Source organism: Salmo salar, chromosome 11 (assembly GCF_965601325.2).
Source record: "Salmo salar chromosome 11, fSalSal1, whole genome shotgun sequence".
NCBI lineage: Eukaryota > Metazoa > Chordata > Actinopteri > Salmoniformes > Salmonidae > Salmo > Salmo salar.
Window position 1 is genome coordinate 5,658,602 of NC_138301.1, and position 14,235 is coordinate 5,672,836.

At 39.8% G+C, this 14,235-nt stretch overlaps 1 protein-coding gene across 50 annotated transcripts in view; it reads left to right on the plus strand.

Annotated features, from left to right (window-relative positions):
- si:ch211-266g18.10 (uncharacterized) overlaps positions 1-14,235 on the plus strand; it is a 244,924-nt gene that overhangs the window by 101,438 nt on the left and 129,251 nt on the right. For all 50 annotated transcript variants that reach the window (XM_082957684.1, XM_082957672.1, XM_082957646.1 and 47 more), the window contains 3 exons: positions 3,240-3,341; positions 3,582-3,662; positions 4,912-4,995. In XM_082957684.1, coding sequence (XP_082813810.1) covers positions 3,240-3,341; positions 3,582-3,662; positions 4,912-4,995 — 267 coding nt within the window. The remainder of the gene's footprint in view (positions 1-3,239; positions 3,342-3,581; positions 3,663-4,911; positions 4,996-14,235) is intronic.

Consider the following 14,235-nt stretch of genomic DNA (forward strand, 5'->3'; position numbering starts at 1 on the left):
AAAGGCAAATGTATGTCAAACTGTAACTCGCTCACTCAGGAACATTCAATGTCTTCTTGGTAAGCAACTTGTGTTTTAGGTTATTGTCTTGCTGAAAGGTGAATTAATCACCTAGTGTTTGGTGGAAAGCAAACTGAACACGGTTTTCCTCTAGGAATTTGCCTGTGCTTAGCTCCATTCCATTTCATTTTTGTCATATAAAACTCCCCAGTCCTTAACAATTACAAGAATATCCATAACATGATACAGCCACCACTATGCTTGAAAATATGGAGTGGTAATCAGTAATGTTTTGTATTGGATTTACCCCAAACATAACACTTTGTATTCAGGCCAAAAGTTAATTTCTTTACCACATGTTTTTTCAATATTACTTTAGTGCTTTGTTGCAAACAGGATGCATGTTTTAGAATATTTTCTTTTTCTTTTCACTCTGTAAATTACTCCACAATTAGTATTGTGGAGTAATTATAATGTTGTTGATCCATCCTTAGTTTTCTTCTATCACAGCCATTAACCTCTTACATCTAGACGTTCCGCTAGCGGAACACCTGCTCCAATATCCAATGATGGGCGTGGCGCGAATTACAAATTCCTCAAAAATACAAAAACTTCAATTTTTCAAACATATGACTATTTCACAGCATTTTAAAGACAAGACTCTCCTTTATCTAACCACACTGTCCGATTTCAAAAAGGCTTTACAGCGAAAGCAAAACATTAGATTATGTCAGCAGACTACCCAGCCAGAAATAATCAGACACCCATTTTTCAAGCTAGCATATAATGTCACAAAAACCCAGAAGACAGCTAAATGCAGCACTAACCTTTGATGATCTTCATCAGATGACACAACTAGGACATTATGTTATACAATACATGCATGTTTTGTTCAATCAAGTTCATATTTATATCAAAAAACAGCTTTTTACATTAGCATGTGACGTTCAGAACTAGCATACCCCCCGCAAACTTCCAGGGAATTTACTAACAATTTACTAAATTACTCACGATAAACGTTCACAAAAAGCATAACAATTATTTTAAGAATTATAGATACAGAACTCCTCTATGCACTCGATATGTCCGATTTTAAAATAGCTTTTTGGTGAAAGCACATTTTGCAATATTCTAAGTACATAGCCCAGCCATCACGGGCTAGCTATTTAGACACCCGGCAAGTTTAGCCTTCACCATAATCAGATTTACTATTATAAAAGTTTGATTACCTTTTGTTGTCTTCGTCAGAATGCACTCCCAGGACTGCTACTTCAATAACAAATGTTGGTTTGGTCCAAAATAATCCATCGTTATATCCGAATAGCGGCGTTTTGTTCGTGCGTCCCAGACACTATCCGAAATGGTAAATCAGGGTCGTGCGCATGGCACAATTCGTGACAAAAAAATTCTAAATATTCCATTACCGTACTTCGAAGCATGTCAACCGCTGTTTAAAATCTATTTTTATGCAATTTATCTCGTAAAAAAGCGATAATATTCCGACCGGGAATCTCCTTTTCGGCAAACAGAGGAGAAATCACAAAGGCGGGGGCGGTCGGGGTCACGCGCATAAGCTAGTGTCTCTTGATGGGCCACTTGAGAAAGGCGATAATGTGTTTCAGCCTGGGGCTGGAATGACGACATTCTCTTTTTTCCCGGGCTCTGAGAGCCTATGGAAGACGTGGGAAGTGTCACGTTAGAGCAGAGATCCTTAGTAAATGATAGAGATGGCAAAGAAGTTCCAGAAATGGTCAGACAGGCCACTTCCTGTAAAGGAATCTCTCAGGTTTTGACCTGCCATTTGAGTTCTGTTATACTCACAGACACCATTCAAACAGTTTTAGAAAATTTAGGGTGTTTTCTATCCATATGCTAATAAGTATATGCATATTCTAGTTACTGAGTAGGAGTGGTAACCAGATTAAATCGGGTATGTTTTTTATCCAGCCGTGTCAATGCTGCCCCCTAGCCCTAACAGGTTAAATCGGGTACGTTTTTTATCCAGCCGTGAAAATACTGCCCCCTAGCCATAACAGGTTAAACTGAGTAACTTTTTTTAAAGGCATCATTGGCCTCGTGGTGAAATCCCTGAGCGGTTTCCTTCCCCTCTGGCAACTGAGTTAGGAAGGACACCTGTTTCTTTATAGAGACTGAGTGTATTGATACACCATCCAAAGTGTAATTAATATCTTCACTATGCTCAAAGGGATAGTCAATGTATTTTTTTTCTTGTTTTTTAACCAATCCACCAATAGGTGCCCTTTTTGCGAGGCACTGGAAAAACTGAGAGACCTTACAGATACGTGTATGTGTGGGATAAAAAAGTAATGTTTAACACTATTATTGCACACAGAGTGAGTCCATGCAACTTATTATGTGACTTGTACATTTTTACTACTGAACTTATTTAGGCTTGCCATAACAATGGGGTTGAATAATTAGTGACTCCAGATATTTCAGCTTTTCATTTTTTATGAATTTGTAAATTTGTGTAGGCCAGTGAAGAGAAATCTAAATGTAATCAATTTTAAATTTAAGGCTGTAATACAACAAATTGTGGAAAAAAAATTGAGTGTTGTGAATACTTTCTGAAGGCACTGTAATGTTCAGCAGGTTTCAATAAGAAAGCATACTCTTAATGAACAGCTAGCTTGTGCTATACATTTTTTATTTATCATTTATTAAAGTTTAGTGTTTACATGACCTTTCAACTGTTGTAAAGCACTGTTGTTGTTCAATACCAATTCTACCGCTCACACTTAGTGGGAGAATAACAAATTGCAAGATAACTGCATATCTTTACAACTTTCTGTTCATATTTCATTGTTGTGAAATGATGAAGAACTTTCTAGTGACTATGCAAATGCATACAAAAACGTTGTCACCCCTTTCCCAAATATGTCATAACTTTTTTAAATTGAACCAGGCAAGTCAGTTAACAACAAATTCTTATCTACAATGACAGGCTACACCAGCCAAATTCAGGCAACGCTGGGCCAATTGTGCACCCCCCTATGGGACTCCCAATCACAGCCATTTGTGATACAGCCTGGATTCAAACCAGGGTGTCTGTAGTGACACATCTCCACTGAGATGCAGTGCCTTAGACCGCTGCGGCATTCAGGAGCCCATGACATTTACATAGAATCTGTATGATCTAGTGTCAAAAAGTTAACTTGAGAAGTTTCAGGGATCCAATGACAATGTTACTCAAAAATGTATGTTATCACTACATTTAGAAGAAGAGCCCAAAAAGAAGACTGCCAGAGAGGAGAAAGAGATGAAAAAGGAGACTAAACCTTTGAAGAAGAAAGTCATCCATGACTTTTTCAACAAGAACGGTATAGCCTACTTTGTTTATTCCTGTGAAATGTCAAATCTGTGGGGTTTGTAGGCTAAGTGATAAGTTATACAGTCAAAAGTAAAATGTCAAGCATGTGAGTTATGTATATTTGGGTAACTTTGGATTTAAAATATATCACATATTTTATGTTAGTGTACAATACATGACACAAATATTGTAATTTCTAGATAGAAACTGGAAAGTTTATTAACAAGACTCAATCATGCTTTAATTAAAGTTGTGGTGGAACTCAAAAAGAAGGTGGACAAAAAGGTGAAGGAGACAAAGAAGGATGTTGAGTCAACTCTTTGGAAATCTGGTATGCCACTGTTATTATTTGTTGCATATCTTTGTAACCCCATTGAGCATGTCATTTAAAGCAGGAATGCGCAGGTCGTGAGCGACCCTGTGCTGCCTCGACTTCTTGTGTTGTGTTTTTACATCAAACGAAAACAAGGGCATTGAGCCCTGAGCTGCCTTGGACTGGCTTTCTGCGCAAGGTTTTTTATTTTTTACATTTAATTTAACCTTTATTTAACTAGGCAAGTCAGTTAGGAACAAATTCTTATTTACAATGATGGCCAAACCCGGACGACTCTGGGCCAATTGTGCACCGCCCTATTGAACTCCCAATCATGGCCGGATGTGATACAGCCTGGATTCAAACCAGGGACTGTAGTGTCACCTCTTGCACTGAGATGCAGTGCCTTAGACCGCTGCGCCACTCGGGAGCAAAAAAAACATATTTGCGTTAAATCCTGCCTACCCGAATGACCCTGCTGCCATGGCCCCGAACTTGCAAGCTAGCTAACTTTACAGCCACCAGAAACAAACACAGAGCAGACAAAGCCAACAAGCTAGCTAATGTGTTTGCAGATAAACTGCCCTTGTAGCAGGGACAAAACAAACAAGCATCGTTCTCAGTTCTAAATCAACTCGATCCCCAAAAGATAAAAAGAAGCAAGAAAAACCTGGCTCATGCCCAAGCCGGATAAACATTGGAATGAATTTTACCTACCAGTCCATTCTCATGGACTGGTAGGTAAGTGTTACGTTAGCTGCTAACCTTAGTCTGTTCAATGTTCATGCTAGCTAACATGGCTACTTAGCTAGCTAGCTAACATCTTCTGTATTCTGACTGTTTTGTACTCAAAGGAATCTAACAATAGCATCATGTAGCTACACTGCATAAATCCCACAAGATGCCAAATGCCTTTCTTTTAACTAGCTAATGTTAGCTGGCTATAGCTATAGTTATAAAGCTACAGTATAATTTACATGATAAACTGAACCCATTATCTGACACACAATAATACACAACGTAACGGTGGACTGCCAAGAAATGTAAAATGTTTTTTGAATGAAATGCCCCTTAAGAACATCAAACACATAAGTTAAGTTCCATTGCTTCAATTTCCTGAGTGCTTTGCTGTGGAGTACAGTATCATGTTGCACCAAGTTTGATGTATTCTAACAACCCATGCAATGGCTTAGCATAGAAGAAGTAATTACTGACATGTGAAACTGAATTAATCCATTATCTAATATTGCATTGCCTTTATTTTCAGACGATGAATCCAAGAACCCTGTCAAGGTGGTGAAGACAGAAGAGTCCACCATGAAAAAAGAACATATTGATGTTAATAAAGAAGGTAATGGCTATTACGGGACAGGTAAATCTAGTCTGTTATTCGAAAAACAAAAAAATAAGGTCAATAACATTGGGAGATGTAACCTCTCAAATTCATAGACATTCATATTCATAGGACTGACAGTCCATGTCATACACCATTTTAACCGTTTTGAAGATGTACGTTGTTTAAATTCTTGTTGGTGGTAAACAATACAGTATGTACATATTCTTATTCCACCCATTTACTTAGATTTGTGTGCATTAGGTAGTTGTTGTGGAATTCTTAGATTACTTGTTGATATTGCTGCACTGTCAGATCTAGAAGCACAAGCATTTTGCTACATTCGCAATAACATCTGCTAACCATGTGTATGTGACCAATACAATTTGATTTGATGTGATGTGGGTAAATATCAGAAATGGAAAAGACTGTAGTTTTAAGATGCTAGTGGTTCAGCAAATGAAAAGTATTCTTTATACCGGTAAAACTTAATTTGATCTATAAGACATAACACAAGTAGCCTTGCACTAGCCAAGGCATGTGTGAGCCGAAACGTCTGATGGGAGCAGGACAAAACAATGTAACCATTCTCAAATTCATAGACAGAGCTAAGGATGCAAGGACTGACCATCCATGATATCAAAATGATAGTTTTAACCATGTTTTGAGGCTATATAGTGTTTGTTTACATTTACTTTGTTTACAAACATTGGAGTAAAACAAGCTTATATTTGGGGTCTGATGGGGTACGACAGTTGAACTAAGCTCATAAGGAATTTACGAGTTAAACTCTGACACCCTCTGGTGGCATTTGATCAACAATGTATAATATTGTAAACTACCCTCCTACGAACACAATATTCACCGTTTTTTTTTCTTTTTTCTCCATGTTGGGGAATAAGAGATTTGAAAGTCTAGGTTTGAAATCAAATTTAGCCAAATACGGTTCCAGTGTTGGCGCTCTAAACATACACCAAATCCCATAGGAACACAGCTATATTAAAAGCGCAGGGCTTGTGCAACGTCCCATGCCTTCATTTTTTTTGTCTTACAGGAATGAAATACAGTGCCTGAATACTGATAAACAGTATTCAGACCCCTTGACTTTTTCACATTTTGTTACGCTACAGTCTTATTCTAAAATTGATTAAATCGTTTTTTCCCCCTAATTAATCTACACAGAATACCCCATAATGACACAGGAAAAACAGGTTTTTAGAAATTCTTGCTAATTTATTAAAAAAAAGTGTAATATCACATTTACATAAGACTTCTTGGATATGACGCTACAAGTTTGGCACATCTGTATTTGTGGAGTTTCTCCAATTCTTCTCTGCAGATCCTCTCAAGCTCTGTCAGGTTGGATGGGGAGCGTAGCTGCACAGCTTTTTTCAGGTCTCTCCAGAGATGTTCGATCAGGTTCAAGTCCTGGATCTGGTTGGGCCAATCAAGGACATTCAGAGACTTGTCCCGAAGGTGAACCTTTGCCCCAGTCTGAGGTCATGGATCTCTGTACTTTGCTATGTTCATCTTTGCCTCGATCCTGACTAGTCTCCCAGTCGATTTCCACTGAAAAACATCCCCACAGCATGATGCTGCCACCACCATGCTTAACCATAGGGATGGTGCAGGTTTCCTCCAGACGTGACGCTTAGCATTCAGTCCAAAGAGTCCAATTTTGGTTTCATCAGAACAGAGAATCTTGTTTATCATGGTCTGAGAGTGCTTTATGTGCCTTTTGGAAAACTCCAAGTGGGCTGTCATGTGCCTTTTTCTGAGGAGTGGCTTCCATCTGGCCACTCTACCATAAAATGTCTGTTTGGAGGAGTGCTGCAGAGATATTTGTCCTTCTGGAAGTTTCTCCCATCTCTACAGAGGAACTCTAGAGCTCTGTCAGAGTGACCATCGGGTTCTTGGTCATCTCCCTGACCAAGGACCTTCTCCCTCGGTTGCTCAGTTTGGCCGTATGGCCAGCTCTTGGAAGAGTCTTGATGGTTCCAAACTTCTACAATTTAAGAATGATGGAAGCCGTAGTGTTCTTGTGGACCTTCAATGCTGCAGAAATATTTTGGTACCCTTCCCATGATCTGTGCCTTGACGCAATCCTGTCTCAGAGCTCTACGGACAATTCATTCAACCTATTGCCTTTTTTTGCTCTGACATACACTGCTGACATGCACTGCTATTTCACAGTGAAATAGCAGACTCAGCATGCTTATGGGGAAGGACATTCAACAAGCACAGCACTTAGACAAATGACTGATGATTGGCTAAGAGAAATTGATGATAAAAAGGTTGTGGGGGCTTTTTTGTCAGACTTCAGTGTGACTTTTGACAATTTTTGCCTAAAATTACATTATTTTTTGTAAATAAGACACAGACAGGTGAGGAAACTTCAAACTAATTTTCCCATTCACTTTTCCTATTGTAAGTGAATGATGGCGCATGTGGATGTTGTCGAACGTTGAAACTGAAACCTGTCGAACGTCGAAACTGAATCCTGAACTAAAGACCTCGGTTTAAAAGCTGACAGTGTTTTTACATACTTTTATTTTGAATCCTGCGGCTCTGTTGGGCTAAATTGCTGTAAGCGCTGCTATCTGTCCCGGGATCCTGCCAGATTCCGTATAGGGGGAGAAACGTAAAAGACCAGCTAGCCTAGCTGGCTCTGCGGGCTAAAATGGAGGCCACTATTGAACGTTTCTAACGTTGCAGGAGCTGCGTTTACTTTGTTCCGGGCCAATGTGGATCACGTTGACTTTCAATGTAGCAACTGCTTGCTTGCGGAGGACTACAGGAGCAAAGTAGCATCTCTTAGCAAGCAAGTAGCACACCTACATGAGCTAATGGGGAACACACGCCCGCCTACTTTTTCTTTTTCTTCCACCCCAGTAGCTGGATGCCGCTCTGGTCTGGTGGAAGTTTCGCTGCCGTGTCGGCTCTTCATAGCTGACTGGCCGGTGCTAGGCAGGGTTCCATCCCCAAAGGGATCTCCTCCTTCCCTGGAGTGTGGAGCTGATCTCGACCGAACCAACCAGCCATGGAGGTACGTCACTCGCCGAGGAAGTTGAAGAAGGCATCCTCTGGCAACAGGGGTCTTCATGGAGATGTTGAACCCGGAACTGACACAGACCAGAAACAGCTTTGCCGCCCTGGATCCAGAGGTTCCGGCGCCTTCATCCGTGGTGACTTCCCAATCAAGATCGGATCCGGAGGTACGTGCGTCTTCGTCCTCGGCTCTGTCTCCCTCTCTGGTGGCTTCTACCTCAGGTTCCTGACCGTGAGGCTGTCTGAAAGACCGGCCCATTCAACATCAACAGCTGTCATCATAGGCGAGATGGTGAGAAATGGTGGTGAGAAACATCTCGGTCCCCAAGGCAAAAACCCTGTGCTACACAGGAGCACAAGTACAGGACATAACAAGGCTGCTTCCGACTGTTCTACCACAGATGCCGGGAGCTGACTCTGTCGTAGTCCATGTTGGGTCAAACGATATCAGGAGGGCTAGTTCGGGAACATTTGAAAATGGAAGATTTGATTTTAGCATTAAAAGACTCCAAAAAACAGCCAATCATTTCAGGTCCAGTACCATCGTTGGGCCACAGGTGTGAAAGATTCACCAGACTGCTGGCATTACACATCTGGCTAAAATACTACTGCAGCTCTGCTGGAGTCATTTTTATTGATAACTTTGACACCTTCTGGAAACAGAAGATACTCTACAGGAATGACAGAGTCCATCCAAATCATCTTGGCTCCTGGACTCTGTCCACTCAAGGCTCAAGGCTGCATTGAAACAATGACTGGTAAATGATCCAAGACCAGCTCAGTTAATCCCTAACATTGTGACAATGAGTTGTCATAATGCTGCATCAAATGTACATGATCTTAGGGGCATTGGCAAACACAATGTAAGTAATTTAATTTATGTTCCCCTAATTGCAAAACAAATACAAACTAAACATAACGTTCAGTAGGGCTACACAACACAGTACCAAAAACAAGATCCCACAAACTAAAGGTGGAATAAGGCTGCCTAAGTATGATCCACAATCAGAGACAACAATACACAGCTGCTTCTGATTGGGAACCATACCAGGCCAACAAAGAAATAGAAAAACTAGATTGCCCACCCTAGTCACACCCTGACCTAACCAAATAGAGAATTAAAAGGAACTCTAAGGTCAGAGTGTGACAAGCTCACTCTGCACTATCAGCTCCAATGTAAATAACATGAGTAAGTCTACCTCTGATAAGCTTCCCAGTAAAACATTAAAAACAATCAAGCAACCCAGAAAAGTGCAAAAAAATGCCCATATTAACATATGTAGCCTAAGAAACAAGGTCCATGAAGTAAATAACTTGCTTGTAACAGATGATATTCATATTCTGATCTGTGAAACTCACTTAGATATTACCTTTGATGATACAGTGTGTCGTGTCTTTGGCATCATTAAAACTGAAGACTTATTTATCAAATAACCTCTGTAATTATTATTACGCGATTACGATAATCATGTAACTGTAATTAACTAGGAAGTCGGGGCACCAAGGAAAATATTCAGATTACACAGTTATAATTTTCCTAATATAACTTTCAGATATTTTCATATCTGATCAATTAGTCTTCGAATTAATAGGCAACGTGATGAAGTTGGGTCCGCAATTCAGAATTCCACTTCCTGTTTCGATCTGTCTCGGGGTTTTGACTGCCATATGAGTTCTGTTATACTCACAGACACCATTCAAACAGTTTTAGAAACTTTAGGGTGTTTTCTATCCACAAGTATTAATTATATGCATATCCTAGCTTCTGAGTTTGAATAGTAGGCCGTTTAAAATGGGCACACATTTTTTTCAAAATGCGCTGTGGCGCCCCCTATCCTAGGCGACCGTCAAGAGGTTAATGAATTATTATTTACCTCACGTTAGTCTCATTCCAAACGTCGTAAATTGTTGGTTATCTGCACGAACACAGTCTTCATTATGAGTCATCCATACATCAATAGTCTTAAATCCTTTATTTACTAACTAAGTGATTGACAGAAATGCATAACAAACAGTAGGTATGGTTACAAGGAAATGATAGGGGAATGTGCCCTAGTGGGCTAAACCGGCATGGCGGCTTGGTGGACAAAAGACTGAGGGGCGCAAAAGATAAAAGACACTACAAAGTTGATATTTATAACAAATGAAATGCTAATCCTTTGTACATGAACGCTCACTCATTCGGGAATAATTGCAATCAATATATATATTTACGCTCAGTGTGTCACGTGATCTCTGTTGGAATCATCCTTCTTTCTGTTGGAAGTTCATCCGCCTGTCTTTCGTGGTTAGAATGGATACTTCAGAGTCCCATTCAGAAATGTTGTATTAGAATAGATGTTTCGGCGGTTGTCGGTCTTCGCGTTCAATGATACCGAATTCCTAGCTGCTGACTAGTAATTAATATCAAAGACTTGTTCTTATTCTGTCGGTATCGATAGTCTAAGAGTTTAACCACGTGGGATGGTTAAAAGATTCAGCAATCTACTTAAACCTTATTTCCCTCTGTGATAGAGGTACTGGTCTGGTCTCAAACCTTGGCCCTCTCGTAACTGAGGTAAGCTCGGTCTGGTGATAGAAAACCCAGGTGGGGGTTTTATTCAGAACATAGAAAAGGACTGTCCCATGACGCCAGATCAGAACTGTGCTCATGGGCAGTCCTCTGACTCAGTTAAACTCCAAAGGGAATTGGAGTTTCTGTCATTAAACAGTCTAAAATCACATTACATAATTTCACAAATAGTTCCATCTTTACTCATTCATTCTATACAACAATTAGATGTAAGCCTCATAACTGAGACTTTTGTATCAACAGCATTATGGTAATGTGGCTGTATTGTCTCTCATGAGTTTCACAAAATTGTACCAAACGTGCCAGTTCGTAGCTGGATTCTTCACTGATCTTTTATACCTTCTCCAGAACATGAATATTGTTCGGTTGTCAAGTTCTGTGAGGTGGAAGAAATTCCTTTGTTCTCTCTATGAAAACTCACACTCTCTCTATACTCTGGCCATGAGGAGAGGTTCTCCTCCAGGAATTTATGACCTCTCTGACAGAGCCTGGTGTAAGGAGTATAGAGAGGGAGAGGGGGATGGTGCTCGCTGTACCCAAAGAAGGCAATGTCATGACAAATGGTAGCAATACATTGTTATAACATCTACCGAAATGACAGAAATGTCAAAGGAGGCAGTGTTTCGGTCTATATTCAGAACCACATTCCTGTAAAGCTTAGATACAATCTAATGTTAAATACTGCTGAAGTAATATGGCTGCTGGTTCATCTGCCTCACCTAAAGCCCATTCTTGTGGGAAGCTGCTATAGACCACCAAGTCAGTATCTGGATAATATGTGTGAAATGCTTGATAATGTATGTGATATCAACAGAGTATATTTTCTATCAGGAAAAAACTTCAAACTGTAAACAGTGCCTGCAACCTGGATCGGGTTGTCAGTCAACCTACCAGGGTAGTTACAAACAGCACAGGAATTAAATCATGAACATATAATGATCACATTTTTACTAACGCTGCAGATATTTGCTTTAAAGCAATATCCAAATCCATAGGATGTAGTGATCACAATATAGTAGCCATATCTAGGAAAACCAAAGTTCCAAAGGCTGGGTCTAATATAGTGTATAAGAGGTCATACAAAATGTTTTGTAGTGATTGATATGTTGATGATGTAAAGAATATTTGCTGGTCTGTGGTGTGTAATGAGGAGCAACCAGGCGCTGCACTTGACGCATTTATGAAACTACTTATTCCAGTTATTAATAAGCACACACCCAATACGAAAATTACGGTTTAAACTGTTAAATCCCCTTGGATTGATGAGGAATTGAAAAATTGCATGGTTGAGAGGAATGAGGCAGACGGAATGGCAATTAAGTCTGGCAGCCCAACTGATTGGCAAACGTAATGCAAATTAAGAAATCATGTGACTAAACTATATAAAAAGAAAAAGAAACCACTATGAAACAAAGATAAATTATACAAAGAATGATAGTAAAAAGATTTGGGGCACCTTAAATGAAATTTTAGGAAAAAAAGCCAACTCGGCTCCTTCATTTATCCTTCATCACAAAGCCCACTGATATTGCAAATTACTTTAATGAGTTTTTCATTGGCAAGATAAGCAAACTTAGGGATGACACACCAGCAACAAACGCTGACATCCAAATACATCTGACCAAATTATGAAAGACAAGAATTGTACTTTTGAATTCCGTAAAGTCAGTGTGGAAGAGGTGAAAAAAATATTGTTGTCTATCAACAATGAGAGGGTCTGACAATCAGGGTCTGACAATCTAGATGGAAAATTACTGAGGATAATAGCAGATGATATTGCCACTCCTATTTGCCACATCTTCAATTTAAACCTACTAGAAAGTATGTGCCCTCAGGCCTGGATGGAAGCTGAAGTCATTCTGCTACCCAAGAATAGTAAAGCCCCCTTTACTGGCTCTAATAGCCGAACAATCAGCCTGTTACCAACCCTTAGTAAACTTCTGGAAAAAATTGTGTTTGACCAGATACAATGGTATTTTAAAGTAAACAAATTGACAACAGAATTTCAGCATGCTTATAGGGAAGGACACTCAACAAGCACAGATCTTACACAGATGACTGATGATTGGCTGAGATAAATTGATGATAAAATGATTGTGGGGGCTGTCTTGCTAGACTTCAGTGCAGTTTTGACATGATTGATCATAGTCTGCTGCTGGAAAAACGTATGTGTTATGGCTTTACACCCCCTGCTATAATGTGGATAAAGAGTTACTTGTCTAACAGAACACAGAGGGTGTTCTTTAACGGAAGCCTATCAAATATAATCCAGTTAGAATCAGGAATTCCCCAGGGTATCTGTTTAGGCCCCTTGCTTTTATTCTATTTTTACTAACGACATATCACTGACTTTGAGTAAAGCCAGAGTTTCTATGTATGTGGATGACTCAATGCTAAACATGTCAGCTACTACAGTGACTGAAATTACTGCAACACTCAACAAAGAGCTGCAGTTAGTTTCAGAGTGGGTGGCAATGAATAAGTTAGCCCTAAATATTTCTAAAACTAACAGCATTGTATTGGGAACAAAACACTCACTAAACCCTAAACCTCAACTAAATCTTGTAATAAATAATGTGGAAATTGAGTTGAGATGACTAAACTGCTTGGAGTAACACTAGATTGTAAACTGTCATGGTCAAAACATATTGATGCAGTAGTAGCTAAGATGGGGAGTAGTCTGTCCATAATAAAGCGCTGCTCTGCCTTCTTAACTGCACTATCAACAAGGCAGGTCCTACAGACCCTAGTTTTGTCACACATTCACTACTTTTCAGTCATGTGGCCAGGTGCCACAAAAAAAGGACTTAGGTAATTGCAATTGGCTCAGAACAGGGCAGCATGGCTGGCCCTTGGATGTACACAGAGAGCTAATATTAAATATGCATGCCAATCTCTCCTGGCTGAAAGTGGAGGAGTGATTGACTTCCTCACTACTTTTATTTATGAGAGGTATTGACATGTTGATTTCACCAAGCTGTCTGTCTAAACTACTGGCACACAGCTCGGACACCCATGTATACCCCACAAGATGTGCCACAAGAGGTCTCTTCACAGTCCCCAAGTCCAGAACAGACTATGGGAGGCACACAGTACTACATAGAGCCATGACTACATGGAACTCTATTCCACATCAAGTAACTGATGCAAGCAGTAAAAATAGATTTAAAAAACAGATAAATAACACCTTATGGAACAGCGGGGACTGTGATGCAACACAAACATTGGCACAGACACATACACACACACACACACACACACACACACACACACACACACACACACACACACACACACACACACACACACACACACACACACACACACACACACACACACACACACAACAACATACGCACTATACATACACATGGACTTAGCACTGTAGATATGTGGTAGTGGTGGAGTAGGGGCCTGAGGGCACACAGTGTGTTGTGAAATCTGTGAATGTATTTTAATGTTTTAAAATGGTATAAACTTGCCTTAATTTTGCTGGACTTCAGGAAGAGTAGCTGCAGAGTAGCTGCAGCTCAAAGTTTAACAGGTCGTTTTCTTCAAAAATCATATCATTCATCATTGCACCTTTAACTGTATGTCATTCTAGATAAGAGTGTCTGCTAAATGACTAAAATGTAAAT